Raw genomic sequence first — 16,674 nt, forward strand, 5'->3', positions numbered from 1 at the left:
CTTCTTTGTCATTTAACAGTATTACAGCAGATAAAGATGTTTTAAGTGTTATCATGGAAAGGTGTCGCGCAAAGAAAACAAAGGACGACATAGGGACAAATGAAACAGGAATGGCCCACGCGAAGGTAGTAATTGAGGCGCGAGTTTGACGCAAGAATTCAGACCCTGTTGAAACGAAGTCCTACATACTTTGGGCCATGTTTTACTATCTAAATGGCCTCTACAGCAGCGTCAATTCCGTATAGTCTTTTGAGATTGTTGAGCATCCTGTGCTTATCCGTATCAGACCCACTGCACATAAATTTGGCGTCGACCATGTGCACATTGTATGCAAGCCAAGCGAAGCGATGCCAGGGAGGCAGCGACTTGATGAAGTCCACCTGCGAATGTGCGATTGCGTTTCTTAGTTTGAATGGCATACAGAAAAATTAAAATGGGCAGGCAGTTTCTTGGAAGTGAGCTAAATGCAGACAACAAATTTCAGTGAAGGTGTGGCGTAACTGGAGTTTCACCCATACATCTTTGAAGATTATCATTAAAAAGCTTCAAATCGGCAGCTGGAAATAAGCAATCTCTGCGCTTTGGTTTCTGTCCAAGTGTATTTTTCTCATTTTGACGAGAGCTCGCTACATGCACGAAACTACATATTCGAGGCCTGCCGAAAAGGAGAAAAACAGTTCCATGTCCACGAGCCTTCCAAGCTTGCACTGTCTGACTACGCGCACCACAGGACCAAGGCATCTTCCACATCTCTCCAATTACGCTGACCTGTACCAGCTGCGGCCAACCTAGCCTCGAAAACTTTTGTCTCATCCGGCCATCTAACATTCTGCCGCCCCCTGTTACGCTGCCCTTCCCGGAATTTAGTCTGTTACAGTTATGAACCATCGCATTCTACTGCATTCGCATCGCATGCAAAGCGCAAGCCAGTTTCTTCCTCTTGGTTTGGACTAGAGTGTCCTTAACAAGAGCTTGATACCTGACCCCCTCTTTCTATGGCTTAACGTTACGCCTATAATTTTTTTTTCGTGGCTTACTGCATGGTCCTTAACTTAAGCCGAACCCTTTTTTGTTAGCCTCAAAGCTCCTTGTCCTTAGGCCAGTACCGGCAAGCTACAGCTGTTATATGCTTTTCTATTGAATACTGGTAAACTGCCATTGAGGATCTGAGAGAACGTGCCAAAAGCATTCCACCCCGTTCTTGTTCTTCCGGTTACTTCACTCTCGTGGTCCCGACCTGCAGCCACTACCGGCCCTAAGTAGACGTATTCGCATACCACTTCCAGCACTTCGGTGCAATTGTAAACTGTTGTTTCTTTCCGAGACGGCAAAAAAAGAAAATTTGTTCCTTTTACTTACTGCCTTGAATTACTTCCTACTACCGCTTCGCGACGCGCATATGTGCACAAAAAGCTTGTGGCGTCTGTTTGCTTCAAATGCGTTGGGGAAGTTTCCGATCACTGGCGTCTTGGGAAGGTGCATACATGCCTTGATTGCGATAAACTCATACCTAAATTAGTCTGGGTAACAATATGTTTGCTACAGGCAGGCGTGAGCCTCTGGCGAGGAATGGAAGACTGTAAATGTCGGTTCCACCAAAGGAAGACAGTCTTGAGGTCCATTTAGTATTAAAATACCAGTGCAACAGCGCCCCTAGAAGGTTTGCGCAGACTTTGACTGTGCTGTGACAATGGTTATCTCATTTCTGCGACTTTCCTGCTTTTCGTTGTGGTCTGCGCACTGCGCTTTGACTGACTGTGACATGACTTTGTCTATGATTGTACTCTGGCTTCGGTTATTTCGTTTTTGTTTTTAGCTTTTTACTTCCCTGTTTTCTCTTTCAATTTTTTTTTTATTTAGAGAGTTTAGCTCCTGCTAATTTTTCTTTTGCGTTTCCGAGCTCCCTCTCTTTATAGATGTAGAATGCGCAGTCTGCCCTTCGCATAAAATTTACAGAGCTGTTCTTTCTCTCCTAGCTGTCTCCTTCCTGCACTGCTAAGCGCTGCCGAGGTCCCATAATAACGTGAGATGTTAAGGCATAGCATACATGATTCCGCTCTTAACACGGGGAAGTCAAGCTACTTACATCGCTTTAACGCAAAACATCAGATTCAATACGAGTAACGATTGCAACAAGTAAATAACGCTTGGTGGTCAAGATCTGCACCCAATTACGGTGTTGTTAATTTGTGTAATTCACGGCTCGCGTATCAAGGCAGACGGTAAACTGAATTCAAGAACGCAGAAATAATTCAGCCCGGGAAGTTAGCTTCATAAATCTTTTTCTGGTGGAAAACACCGCGCACAACCCAACTTTCCATGACTGCTGAAGGAAATGCAAGGTATATTTCTGCGACCATTTTGATAGAAGTGTTTCTCTTTCAAAATAAACGCTGAGAGCGTTTGAATAGTCAGGCTTTGGGGAAAAACTGAAGCCATAGAGTAGATTGGCTACTTTTGCACAGAAGGTCGGCTGACGATAAAGAATATTGTTGCAAATGTCATTATTTTTATTTCTTGTAATTAAAGCCATTGTACTCATCAGCGATACTTCATTTTTTCAAGTGAGCCAATATCTAGTGAATTTCACTGACGGCAAAAAAAAATAGCGGGAAAATTTAGAACATTTTCTGCCAAAGAGAGACCGATATAGCACAATGCTTTAAAAGAACCGATATTTCCATCTATTTCCATGGGGCACATTTTAAGATTACAATATCAAGAGAACATTAAAAATTTCTGTAATTCATAGGCGAATCTGTACGGAGCTCCTGCTTCTCAGTCATGCAATGCTGGGACGAAAGATCTCAGTGTCACGCTGTGCTGCCCATGTGAATGGATGAAACTGCGTTCAGTTTCCTGTATTTTTTTTCAAGCAAACGCAAACAAAGGATTGTTGCAAAAGACCTTTCGGTCCAGAATAGCTGCTGATGCACACAGTCTGACAAAGCCAATGACGCCAATGTTTGGATGTTCTTACTTTAGCAGACAAGCTTTCAGTGGTCTCGGACAGAACGAAATACCGGTCGGAAGCTTTCTGCAAGCCGACTGCAATTTGCTCGGCGAGATATCCCGACGTCGAGTCTGTCTTCTCCACACCGCAGGCCTGAAAAAAATTAAAAGCGTGGAAAGACGCAGACCGCGCCACATGTGGGAAATGAGATCATTCACTGAAGTCCCCACGGTCGTCAATTTGGTGAACGCGAAAGAGAGTGGAATGTTCGGGACCGTGTAGAATATCCTTAAGACAACCTGCTCGGCCCTGCACCACTTAACTAAACGCAATAAAACAATATGCTCTCCTTGAACTCACGTGAATATCCACATGCAGAAAAGCTAACCTTCGCGCTCAATGTGCAGACAATAGTTAAGCATATGCATTCAATGCGTTCGCATTAGAAGCCCAAATTTGTGAGTACCGGCAGTGACGATATGTGTAAAATTTTGTGCACAGAACCACCTCCCAAAAATGGTGACGGGCTAAGTGGAGAAGAAAATTTCTCTCTCCACTTGTGTTGGACAGGATGGTGAAGCCTAGTGGTGGTTCCCACGAGAAGAACCTCCACGGGAAACCGAACCTGAACGAGCACGCTACTTTCCAAACTATGAGCAGTGAGAAGCTGAGTACCAGGCCGTGCGATGACTTGTACCCAATTTAGGAACCCGGTTAGTATCGGCGGGCAGGGGTAGGGGAAATAATTACCTCTCGAAAACGTGCGGTTGCTTCATTTCGTGACCACGGTAAACTCTAGATCTGGTCCTCTATCAGTTAGGGTGTACTGGTTGCTATGCTGTCTAGCATCAACTTACGGCGCCCGAATTCTCTAAAGCGTGAAATGTCTTCATCGCCGAAAAGTAAAACTACCAGTCCACTCCCCATTTTGTCAGTAGGAGATTAAGGACGTTAATTTTCATCTTAGTAATGAAGCACAGCTGCAGGGTTAGTTTTGACCCGCAACTTAAGTAAACTAATTCGGTCGCTCATTCCACTGAACGTAGCTTTATTTTGAGTGGCAACAAGCGACACACCTGTGCGACGTTTCTTAGTAAGTCCCTTTCAGGTAAAGCATACGCTTCTCAACGTTTGCATCAGAAGGGGCTTTGTTATTACTGTCTAAAATTTGTACGAAATAACTACAGCCCTATTGCCAAGTGACAATATTTTATGCCCTCCCGATGTGTCACATTTTCGTGCATCCATTTTGCAAACAGCAAACTTGTGACGAAGATTGCATCGCAGAAACGAACGACGCTTTGGTTCAAGGAGAACACTTTTGTTAGTTCTTTATATTCCTTCGCGATTGGCCGCAAATCATCAACCTAAATTCTTTATATTGCATTGCTTCAATGGTGTGAACACTCGACAAAAGCTTAAGTTAGGATAAAAATCAACTTTAATTCAAATCATCAAGCAACAGGACTTAGTTATCTGGCTCATGAAGGGTGAACCTTCATCATATCGTGCACCATGAATTTCTCCCGAGCAAAGATTTTCTGTGTTGGGGAGCTCTTGCCTGGACTTTTATCGTTTAATGAGTTGTGCGAACTCTAACGGGGTAGCGGTCTTTGAGTTGAACAGCAAAATGTCACTAAACGCAGGAAGGAAACTCTTGCGGAATAAAATCAGGGGTATATATGTTAAAACTGAACAACGCTCGTTCCAGCGCTGTTATGAAATAGTGCGGCCGTATAGAGACAAAGAATTCTGCGGGTCGATTTTTCGCGCGGGTGCATTTTTTTTTAGAATTTCTGTAATAGAAGGATATCCACTCCTGCAGAGAGAGTGCACTTTGTAAAAGTGCAGTGATTCTGGAAAAGGAATTGTAACAAGAGACAAGCGTATGCAGCATCGAAAGCCGCTGCAATAACTTTTGCATTTCTAAGAGCCTAGCATTCTGAAAAAGAAGCGGATTAATCATACAAGCATTGCTATCTCAACATTACTATGCTCACTCGTTGGGACACACTGTCAAAATTCTTTAGATGCCCTCGAATAGTAAGAGTGATCGTTTCGCTTTACGAAATAAAACCAAATCGGCTTTCTTGAGGCTTGCATGGCCTTTTGACGAGAAAGTATTGTCTTAAGAAGATAGAGCTAGAGGAGTTCGGAAGAGGTAACGGCTTATAGCGCCTTGTAACACACCACTCATTGGTTTTCCTTTACGAGACCATTCAAATTTGATTTTAATCAGTGTAAGCATCATTCCCATTAGCGTTTCATTTCGGGCGTCCGAGTCCTCCCCATACGTTGTATGAAATTGTTTTGTGAAGTTAATGAACAGCATATTATCGAAACAGAGCTGAGGATGTCCCATTAATTGTTCTTGTTCACTTCGCCGACTTCCTGCAGACAAGCAGCGAAAAGGAACTGCGAGCGTTTCTCACGCTTTGACACTGTTTTTATTGCTAATGATTTTGTTACAATTTTCGATCGAGTTGTTTTTAATGGGACTAGTTGAACCTCGCGGAATGTTAACCTTCCTGATGACGTCCCCGATAAATTTAAAGCTCACTCCGCCCACTTCTCCCCATTGCCAATTCCGCAAGCCATGGCCCCCATTCGGATTTTCGGACACGGCCGCCTCTTGTCAGAGCTTGCCGCTCTGCTTAGAGCGGCAGGGAAGGTATACATGTATTCATTTTAGGCTCACAAGAGACGTTAGGTTAACGAGAGTACACTTCCTTTGCAAGGTGCCTCTTATTTTCCAAAAGAATTACTCAATATAAGCGCTTTTTCATGTCTATTTTATATACGAGGTTATATGTTGCTCAATCAATATCAAACATGTATTAATGATTCAATAGTTACAACCCAGATGAGGCGACCATTGCTTACCACGTCAAGGGTTGTCAACGTAAACTCATCGCAGTTCTTGTACAGCTGTATATCTTTGACGTGGCTTATCTTTTCGGTGTGCTTGTATGACAAAGCGCTGCTCTCCACCGACACGCCGACGATAATGTGTGCGTTGCTGTGAGGATAAGATTCCGTCACAAACTCCCTAATTTGGGCCTGCAAGGATAAAACATTGAACGAGGAGGCGAACCTTTAATACTCTAGCTATGTCTTCTCTGAATCCTAATGTTTCTCTTTTTAGTAAGCAGCCGCTGTTAGAGCTGTAATACGAAACTACAGGTGTCCTAGGACGGAGGGTAAATAACTCCACGAATTTGTAGCTGAAGTTTTGAGCTTTAATTCTCACTGACAAGGTAAAAACATAAAGGTGAGAGTTACTTGAAGTTCGAAGACCTGGGAACATTATAGAAACCGTTGGTTGCCGCCTGATTAGACCAGGACACAATCCACGAGTCATTCTCTTTCTCACTTCTACACAATTGGAGACCGTCACAAGTGTTTGCAGATCAGAAAACAGCGTCATGAGCAGCCTACTTATGATACGTTCATGCCTTTCAGTACAGGTGTTGTCAGTCAGCGAAGACCGACTGCATAATATTTCTGATCAGAACATAAAATATGAAAGGATATGCTCACCTCTAATAAACACTTCATGAAACGGATCTACGCGGTTTCGACAGCATGCAGCGTTTTAAATTATTCACTCACATATAAAAACAAAGTGTAATCGAGGTGGATATAATCAGATATGATACACTACTTAAAATATTAAAGAATGATTCACGAATGCAACTCAAATGAAGAGCGTTAGATAAGTGGTTTTCCCCTGTGCTTTCGACTATGCTTTCATTATTACTAACGATGATTATTAAAGTGCATCTTCGTTATAATACATCTGAGACTCAAACTGGTTATATCCGAATTTTCCTTCAAGGTCCTAAATTTTGATACTAACGTGTACATGACGAAACGGCGATTTGTTTTATACCAACCCGCATGCCTCTGCGACCCCTTGTTCCCCGCCACGGCCCTCCGAAGATCTGCCCGCATTACGGTTTCGAGGTCCAAAGGTCGCAGGTACGCATCCCTCACACATTCCAGGCTTCAACTCGAATAACACCTTTGTGGGCCCATTCGTTCGTTGCCACTCCGAAGCCTCTGCGCCAAGCGCGTTGGCCACAATTTTTCACCATTGGTGACTTCAAGTGGTGCTTGTTTTGGCACCCACTCAGATGGTTCATAAATGTATAGCGAAACACCAGCAGAGCGGGGCAACCGGCCGCCGTGCCGGCCCGACAACTTCTCGCGCTGTCACGTGGTGGTTGTCATGTTTGAGGACATGACCGGCCGCTATCTTTAAATGTCGGAGGAATAAGAAACATTCGAGTGCGAGAAGTAGGAGCGAACGCTGTTAAAAAGTGCAGAAGGCACTCAAGACTTCTTACGTGCCTTGAATGCGAAAGGATTCACTGGAGCTGCATTGCGAAAGTTCATTAAAGATTGCTTTCTTTTTATTGAAATGACACACCAACACATTAGCATACACTCGTAAGGAAACGCATACAACAGGTTCTAATTTATATGCTAAAAAGTAATGGTTTATTTACAGCAAAAGCTGCTAAGCACGCGCTCCTGGGTGTCGTGTCGTAGTAGTAGTGCGCTGTTCTGCTGCTTTGCCTTATAACCACTAGTAGCGTTGTTACCGGAAAAAAAAGACGGTATTGGGATAGGGTGGCATACATAAACAGAAGAATGGTTACCATGAAAGCAGAAAGGTATAGCAAGAGCATGAAAAGGCGCAAGTAGTGTGTGGTTGCCACGGGAAAGAGTCGAAGAGCAGCTACCCGGAAGGCGATTGTTACTGCACCAGGTGAACGGTACGGGCGAAGCTGAGGAATCCTGAACCGAAAGATGGTTACCATGGAAGGAGGACGGCATGACAAAAGTGTAAGAGGGCGCTTGCGGTGGGACCCCAAAAATTACAACCCTGAAAAAATAGGATATGAGGAGAACATGAGAAGGCGCTGCAGGTGGGTGGTTGCCACGGGACGCACCTGGTGGGCGTTTAACCAGAAAGGACACTTGTTATCGTGGAAAGAGGAGGATAGAGGAAGAGCGCAATGAAAAGTTGAGAGTTGAGCTCCGCTGTAAAGGTATTACGCGACAGCGTTAATAGGATAAAACCCGTATGGCGGCATTGGTCATTCTCGAATTTCAATTCATAGATCCCTGTAAGTCATCATACCACCCATGGCAGAGTTGTGCGGTTACATGAGGCGGGACTGCCCTGCGATTGCAGGTGCTGCCACCGGTAGGGCTTATGCGAACCAGACTGCTAGCTCTCGCGACCAGTCATTAACTGGCACCTGCGATGGTCGTCACTTTTCTCATAATCCTGTGGGCAAACACGGATGATGCCACAAGGTCACATGACTTAGGTGGTCTACCTAGGTAGTCTCCCCAAAGATTTTTCGCTCGCAGCGCTGACGACGCCGGGTTATCTACATAAAGGGGGCATTTAAGCTATCGCGTTAAAAAAGTGCTACCAGTTTTGATTGTTGCCACGGGAGCTACCCGGAGGTCAGCTACTTCGCAAAGACGAGGATGATTACCTGGGAAGGAGGGCGATATGACGGTAATGTAAGAAGGCGCGACCGGTGGGTGGCTCCCACAGGAGGCACCTGAACGGTATACACCCTAAAAGAATGACGCTGATTACTAAGCTTTCATTAGTGTATGGTGGAGGCGTGAGAGCGCTACCAATTGGTATTTGCCACGGGAACCACAACGAGGGTGTTTACTACAGACAATCGACGATGGTTACCACGGAAGGAGGGGTTTATGGGGAGAGCTTAAGAAAACGCACCGAGAGGTGCTTCCACTGGGACCTCCTTGATAGTAGCTGCGTTGTGCAGGAGGATGGTGTGGCGTGAGTGTAGGAAGGCATTACCAAATGTTTGTTAAAATTGGACAGGACAATTAAGCTCCGCCTTACGGTTATGACTTCGCAGCGGAAATGATCACTCCTGACTTTGCTTTCACAGATTCCTGAAAGTCTTCATATCTCAGCGGTTAAGCGGTGTTCCACTGCCTTGCAATGGCAGGAGCTGCGACTGGTGGAGCTTGTGCGGCCCAGGTTGCTCTTATGGAGCGACCTCTCAAGACGAATCATTTAAGTAAATTCTAGCTGCCATGGTAGTTAGTTTGCTCACCATCAGGTGGGCAGGATGTGATGACGCCACAAGGTTACGTCACCTGAGTGGCCCAACCAACTTCCTTGTCCGAGCATTTTTCGCTCACAGCACCGATGATTTAGGATTTTGTCCAGAGCGGGAGTCTTAACCGTATCGCGTTAAAGCGGGAACAATCCGGATAGTAGTTGCCGTGGAAGGAGAAGGGTTTGGCGAGAGCGGTGGAATACAGAAACAGAAAATGGCCATTGTAGCTGGAGCATTGGATTACGAGAGCGTAAGGAGGCGGAAGCGTAGGTATTTGCCACTAGAGCCACCCTTAGAGAAGTTCATAGCAAAGAAAGATTGGTCAGATGGTGCTTGATAATCACAAACTTAACAAAAAAGAAAAAACCTCAGGGTGCTTGCATAGGTATCGACAACGAGACTTGTGTCCGTCTGGTCAAAGCGTTCATCATTGGCGGGGATTAAATACGGTCATCCCTCCGAGGAAGAAAGCCCGGTGAGGGGGAGGAGGGTGTGAAGTGAGAATGGTACTGGGATGGGGAGAGTGGATCTCGTCCAAGCATGATGGCTGCTTAAGTCGATCAACCCTGTGACATGCAAAACTGTGAAAAGTAAAAGACTGCTCAGCAGAAAGGAATCCCGAGGTGTGGAGTGCCTAGAGATAGCGAGCATCGTCTTGAAAGTCTGTGTGTTCCGCTGGGACACGTGGTTTGGTATGACTGGTTGCGTTGACCTGAAAAACTCAGATAAGCAATTAGCATGGCAAATGAAAATACCGTGAAAAAAATTTAGAAAAAAACAAAAAGAGAAAACACGAGGATGAGTTCATAGAAAGCATAAAAGGAAGGGGCGGAAATCAATGTGGCAGCCGAGTGTTCCCGAGAAAAGATAGCAGAGAAGCAAGGCACAAATTAAAGATAAAATTGAACAAAAAGAGAGAAAAAATTGTCATTGGGAGGCAAAGAACCGGTCGGAACGGAAGAGTGGGGTGAAAGCAACGATAAAGCGGAGGTATGAAGTGCTGGTAAATGATTTGACCAAGTGCAAGACATGTTTAAAGAATCACGCCAGTGTCTCAATGTACCTGAGAGGTTCTAGGTTTCCTCTGGATATGTAATCCCTGCTGGTGGTTAGGATTTAAATTTGTTGATTAGGAAAGCCTCTCTGTATTTTGTATGTGTTGCAGATTCGAAGCCTGATTGAATTATGAACAATTCAGCTCATCGAAGTTGTGACCACGTTCATTAAAATGATCCGCCACGGCCTTCTGTAGGTTCTCGATGACAATTTATTTTGGCGCTCATTGATGACCCGGCTTGTCCAATATATTGTTTCTGACAAGAGCAGCATTGAATCCTATAGAAAACATTAGACGACGCACAGTTTAAGCTAGTCTTTATAACGAAACTGAAGTCACTTGCAGGTTTTCTAACAGTTGTGTCACATTGTAAATGCCTACATGTCTTACCTCTACGTCGAGAGCATAGGCTCACTGTCTACGGGTGTTTGATATCGAGCCTAGCGTGTACGAAAATGTCTTTCAGCTTTGTGTTGCGTCTCTATTTTACCCTTGGTGCGTCGGCAAACCATTTCTTAAGACGATCATTGCCAGTTGAATAGGGTGGTATTTCCGCGGAATATTGTTTACGACCACAAGGACGTTCGATTATTTTGTTTTAACTGCTGGAGGCCGCTCGCTATTCGCATTTGTTCGTTTTTAAGCACATCAATTCGTTTAGAGTAGTTTCTCGTTGGCGAACAATATTAGGTTACTTCTAAGGAGCTTCTTACGAATTAGGGTAATTTTTAGTGAGTGGATGTGTTTCAAATAGTTGTCGGTACATAATCTTCTCAGGCGCGCTGCCTATCCTTCAAATAAGCCTTCCTTACAGGGACTTTGATGATGGCTACTCAAATCCAAGCATTGCTGTCGGTTTGTAGGCGTTCTGCAGAGGGTGGTTTTAAGCTTTCTGGTCCAAACGAAAGGTAGTGTCAAGAAAATTTACTTCGATTTTGGATTATTGGACGGCAGATTTAACGACGGTCATTTATTGTTTTCTTTGTTCGATTTTATTTTTAGCTTCTACTCTGCTTCATTGCCGTCATTCCTCAGAACATGGCTTCTGCATTCATTTCGAGCCCCTCTCAGGCTTTCTCTGCACTCGCTATGTTTTCTCTTTTTTACTGTACTTTTATTTTTCCGGCTTTTCGTACTGCGATGCTGGCAAATTTTGCTCCTTAGTTGTTTAAGTCAACACAGCCAGTCATATCAAGCTGCCTGTCCCAGCTGGACGCACAGCATTTCAAGCCCACGCTCGCTATCTCTCCATGCTCCACACCACCGGATACCTTTCTGCTCAGCTGGCCTTTTTCTTTTCACAGTTTTGCAGGTCGGCTGGTTGATCAACTTTAGCAGCCATCATGACTGAACAAGGATTACACTCCCCATCCTAACGCCCTTCTCATTCCACACCCTCCTCGCCCACAAAAGATCTTCCTCCTTGGAGGGCTGAAACTGTTTAAACCCTGGCAATATGTTAGGTGCATACCAAATCGTCGGGAGATTTTTTGAGTACGGTGCGTCGTAGAGTGGAGAGTTGCGTGTGCCAGCCCAGCGTTGCGCGTATGCACGTGCGAATTGCGTTGGCAAGGCGACGGCCACGAAGAGCGTCGCGAGCACGAGGAGCGGAGAGCGGAGGTGTCAGAAAACAGAGGTGTGAATAGAGACAGTGCAGTGGAGATCGGGTCATCAAAGCGTGGCGGTGGCAGCCGTCGGATGTTGGGTCCGTGTTGCCGTGGACCTCCCTTGGATCACCTAAGAAAGCCTCCTGTATCCCTTTCAAGCGTGGAGGTGGCATCCCTTGGACTGAGGGTACGTGCCTCCGAGAAGCTCTATTGGATAGCCTGCATTAAGCTTACGGCATTTCAGGACGCCGTCGGCGGGTCTTAGCTACGCTTCTCCTGCTGCAGCTAAGATCCTGGGACTCCTTACGGGAGTCCACCGGCGTGTCCCTGTGGTCCTGTTCGCTCCTCTAACACCTGGCTCTCTCCCACCGCTTCCTTCGACGCAACGCCAGCCACGCGTCGCAGTTCTTTCACCGATGTCCGTCCTGTGTACAAGGCATCCAGCTTCACCTGGGGCGCTCATTATCTAGAGAACATTTTCGTTTAACCTGTCGAGTTGTACACGTGTTGAGTGTGTGTTTTATGTGTGTTTTCATTTCTTATTGCCTCCTTTTGTTTAAATCATAAAAATGGCTTCGTGTTGTTTTGTCTGATCTGTTTGTTGTCTTGTACACGCGATAGCCTACCCTTCTGCAGTTGGGGATGCGTGACAATTTCACAACTGGCGTCTGCGATAGGACGTGGCCGTGTTTTTATTTGTTTCCTTTCGTGGGTCCGTAGAAATATACGATCATCATCATCATCATCATCATCATCATCATTATCAGCCCTACTACACCCACTGCAGGGCAAAGGCCTCTCCCATGTCTCTCCAATTAACCCTATCCTTTGCCAGCTGCATCCACCCTTCTTCAAGGATTTCTTCAAGTGCGGTGAACGAATGGGGTGGAGAGATGCCAATCTGCATTTATGAGTTGCCGATGAGCGGGAGAAATAACGCGTTGCAAGTGCAGCTGAACGCGAGCTGAACGGAAGCTTGAGAATACTCAGGCAGAAGCTGGACAGCGTAGACTGGAAATCCAATTAAGGCTCGCAGAAGCTGATAAAGTAATCGAGAACCCACACCGTTGCCTTCAGTAGCGGTTAGCCCACACAAATTTCTCCCGCCTTTTGACGATCCTAGGTATGACTTGGGTGCATACCTCAAACGTTTTGAGCGTAGCGCAGCAGGGCATAGCAGGCACAAGAAAAAAATGGGCTAGTGCACTCAGTATGTCTTTGACTGGGGAGGTTCTCCGTGTGTTACGTCGATTGTCTCGAGCAGATTAAATGCATTACGATACGGCAAAACTAGCCCTGCTCCAATATTTTCGGTTCACAGCAGAAAGTTATCGCGAAAGGTTCTGTAAATGCAAGCTGCTTGATAAAGAAACAGGCAAGCAATAGGCAGCGCGCTTGCTCAGTCTTTTTGATGGATGGGCCAAGATGTCCGGTACAGCCACAACGTACAACGAATTACGAGAATTGGAGGTGGCCGAACAGTTCATGAGGAATTGTTATCGTCATCTGGAGATCTTCCTTGGTGAAACATGGTGCAAGACGCTGGATAAAATGGCTGAGGCAGCACAAAAATTTCTAGATGCCCAGCGGCAAAAAAGCGTGTCTTCGTTCAAAGAAGCGTTTGAGCTGTGCCTCTCGAGACAAAAGGATGTTCGATCAAGTAGACAGTCGGGAAGGTGCCTCATTTGTAATCGACCTGGACATAGGGTTGCCGGCTGTCGCTCTAAGTCAAACAGCTTTATTGCGTTTATTGCCGAAAGGGAGGGCATATTGTAAGTTCCTGCTCAAGGAAGCATGAAAAACAGAAGCAGTCGTCTTGTTGTGTTCAGCCAGAGAGTGTTGTGCCTGAAGTGGTGTGCTCAACACCATGCAGGCTTGAACCAGCTGAGAATAACGTGGTGGTCGTACTTGTCTGTCAAAAGCCCGCAGACGCACAAGACATGCCTGCCCCAGCGGGAAAGCTCCGAGGCCTACCCGTACATGTTTTACGGGACACGGGGAGTGCGTTGACAGTGGTTCGTCGACAGCGGAGCGCTGCGCGTGCCAGCCCAGCGTTGCACGAGTGCACGTGCGAATGATGTTGACAAGGTGACGACAACGAGAAGCGTGACGAGCACGAGGAGCGAAGAGCTGAAGTGTAAGAAAACCGAGGTGTGGAAGGAGACAGCGCAGCTGAGGTAGGGTCATTCAAGCATGAACGTGGCAGCCGCCGGACGTTGGGTCCGTGCTGCCGTGGACTTCCCTTGCATCACCGGCGCGAGCCTCCTGGGTTGCTTTCAAGCGTAGAGGTGGAAGCCGATGCACAGAGAGTCCGTGTTGCCGAGAGGTTCTTTTAGATAGCCTGCATTAAGCTTACGGCGTTTTCCGACGCCGTCGACGGGTTCTAGCTTCGCTTCTCCTACTGGTGCCTGGTTCCTGGGGCTGCGGACAGGAGTCCACCGGCGCCTCCCAGTGGTCGTCTCCGCTCCTACTACCACCTGGCTCTCTTCTGTCGCTTCCTTCGACGCAACGCCAGTGACGCCCTGCAGCTCATCTACCCGCGTCCGTCCTGTCTACAAGGCATCCCCGCTTTAACTGGGACGCTCAATATCTGGTGAACATATTCCTTTATCTGTAGTGTTTTATGCGTGGTGAGTGTGTGTTTTTCGTTTCTTTTTGGCTCTTTTCCTTTGAATTATAAATACGGCTTCGTTTTCTTTTGTCTGATCTGTTTCTTGTCTTATTTGAGCCTGCGCGCTAGGCGTTCGCCTTCCGCAGTGGGGGATGCGTTTCAGATGCACGACAAAATAATGAGCGCTTTCCGCAGACGAAGAAATATCTTATAAAAAAGTTGGAAAGGACCATAAGGTTTTCCATCCCTCGTTCTCTTTCAGATCACCCTGGTGGCTGTTACTCTGTAGGAGAAGGAGGATTACACACCGAAAAAGGGGCATGGCGAGAACGTTCGAAGGCGCAAACGGAGGGCGGTTACCATTTTCACAGTCCGAAAGGTGGTTACCTCGGAAGGGGAAAAATGTGGCGGTAGTACAGGAGGTTCTTCACCGTGGAGGAAGGGTAGTTTAGAGAACACATAGGAAACCTTGCCTGTAGGGTGGTTGCCGTAGAAAAGGGAGGCTAGTAGAGTGACAGCGCAGGAATGCGTAACTAAAAGGTGGTTACCACAAAAAACATTCGGGGGTGGTTATTTGAAAACAGGAGGAGAAATATGGCGAGTATAGCAGAATGTAGCACGATCAATTTGCGGCAGCTGCTCCGAAACGTGCCGCCTGAGGAGAGAGTCAGCGATGACGCCAGGCGCCTAGAACAGCAGACTGATGAGATGAGCTGGTCGGGAACCGAAAAGGTGTAGAAAACAAAAAGTTGTCAGAATTTTGTCTAAACTTGTTGTTTTTTCTTAAGCACGGCGTTTATCACCATTTCATCTTATGGAGTAACCAGGGGAGTTGCCGACAGACAGAGAGGCAAGCGTGGCTGCTCTAATAAGTGTTCGGACCTAAAGGTTTTTTGCACCAATATTCAAGAGGGCTATTATGTTTAGGCGTCACGGGCTCAGCGGATCACGTCTAAAAAACTCTATCGGTGATCCAATAAATGAGACTTCGTAATTCTGCAGGAGGTCTCTCAGTATAAATTGAGCTTTTTACCTACTTTGCATCGACAAGCAGCAAACCAAATAAATTATTTGAATCACGTCAGGTATGTTTCAGTCAGTTAATGTGTGCTTCCTGCTTATCCCGATGGTGGCGCTTCTAGATGCAGGTACTTAAGAGTGCCTAGACGCCATCACTGAGCACCATGCTTATTATGAATGCCTGCAAACAGTTTTCTAAAGCTCATTGGAAAGCATAAGATTCCCATCTAAGTAACACTGTCTTTTTGCCAGGAGGAAAAAATTCTTCACATAAGCTTTCGCATCATTGTGTGTGAACTTGGCTGTCTCCCGGCTTGAAGATCTCTCATTATTCCGAACAAGTTTTTCGCATTATACTCTTTCAATATGTGAAGCTCTGCTACTCACGCTACCTATGGTAGCAAGAGGAGGTTTGCGTATACTCACGAATGAAGGGAAGTTGCCATCTACAGCCGTTACAATAGCCGGCGGGAGCACTTTGCAATTGGTGATGTTTTCTTGGATGTGGGTGGATGTGACAGCGATGACAACGTCCGCACCGTAGCTGCAGAGGATGCAGCGCGCAAAATCTGTCTTAACTACGCACAGGAATACCACTGTCGGAATAAATGTTGGTGTATTTATTAAAAGTTAAGGAACGTGCTTCTGTTCCCAACTTAGAGGGACAACACATGCAACAAAATTTTGGCCCGCACAAAATGTCTTGAAGTCAAGCGAAGCTCTTTTAGCAGTGTTAGCTGCGCTTCCAGAACTAAGGAAAATGTCTACGAACAGTACGTAAAAGATGACCACATCACTAAACTCTTCACTAGTATACTAATCAGCTGTATCATCTCTTCACTACCCTCAGTACCCAACACCTACCACGGACAAATCACACCCCTATCCCTTCCTACGCCGGAGACACTAACGAGGTTCTTGATGCCCCCTCCCAGAGACAGAGATTTAATGCGCCCTAGCAAACTTCAAAACTACATCTGCACAAAGCACTGAATATATTACCAATAAAATCCTCCGAAATCTCTATATCCCCTCTATCCAAGCTGTCACTATTTAAACTACTGCTTAGACACTGGCAACCGGTCACCCTGGTGGAAGGACGGCAGGGTCATATCCATCCTCAAGACCCACAAACCTCTCAATTTTCACAGCTTTCGGCCTATTTTAGGACGTTTCAGCATGTTATACTGAGCGCCTTACCAAATATGGCGGATAATCTCTTCTATACCTTTGAAATTCTTGGTTTTTGCCAGTCTCTTCTATGCCTAGATGCCATGCTCTGTCTTTAGCTCGACATCCTTGTC

The 16,674-nt window shown here is 46.0% G+C and overlaps 1 protein-coding gene across 1 annotated transcript in view; it reads right to left on the bottom strand.

Moving 5' to 3' along the window:
• Positions 1-209: 209 nt before the first annotated feature.
• LOC144133831 (uncharacterized) overlaps positions 210-16,674 on the bottom strand; it is a 33,077-nt gene continuing 16,612 nt past the window's right edge. Inside the window, exons 4-7 of the mRNA XM_077666913.1 lie at positions 15,797-15,914; positions 5,837-6,013; positions 2,981-3,106; positions 210-380 (exon numbers count right to left, since the gene is read on the bottom strand). Of these exons, the coding sequence (XP_077523039.1) occupies positions 210-380; positions 2,981-3,106; positions 5,837-6,013; positions 15,797-15,914 (592 nt within the window). The remainder of the gene's footprint in view (positions 381-2,980; positions 3,107-5,836; positions 6,014-15,796; positions 15,915-16,674) is intronic.

This window comes from Amblyomma americanum, chromosome 5 (genome assembly GCF_052857255.1).
Source record: "Amblyomma americanum isolate KBUSLIRL-KWMA chromosome 5, ASM5285725v1, whole genome shotgun sequence".
NCBI classification, from domain to species: domain Eukaryota; kingdom Metazoa; phylum Arthropoda; class Arachnida; order Ixodida; family Ixodidae; genus Amblyomma; species Amblyomma americanum.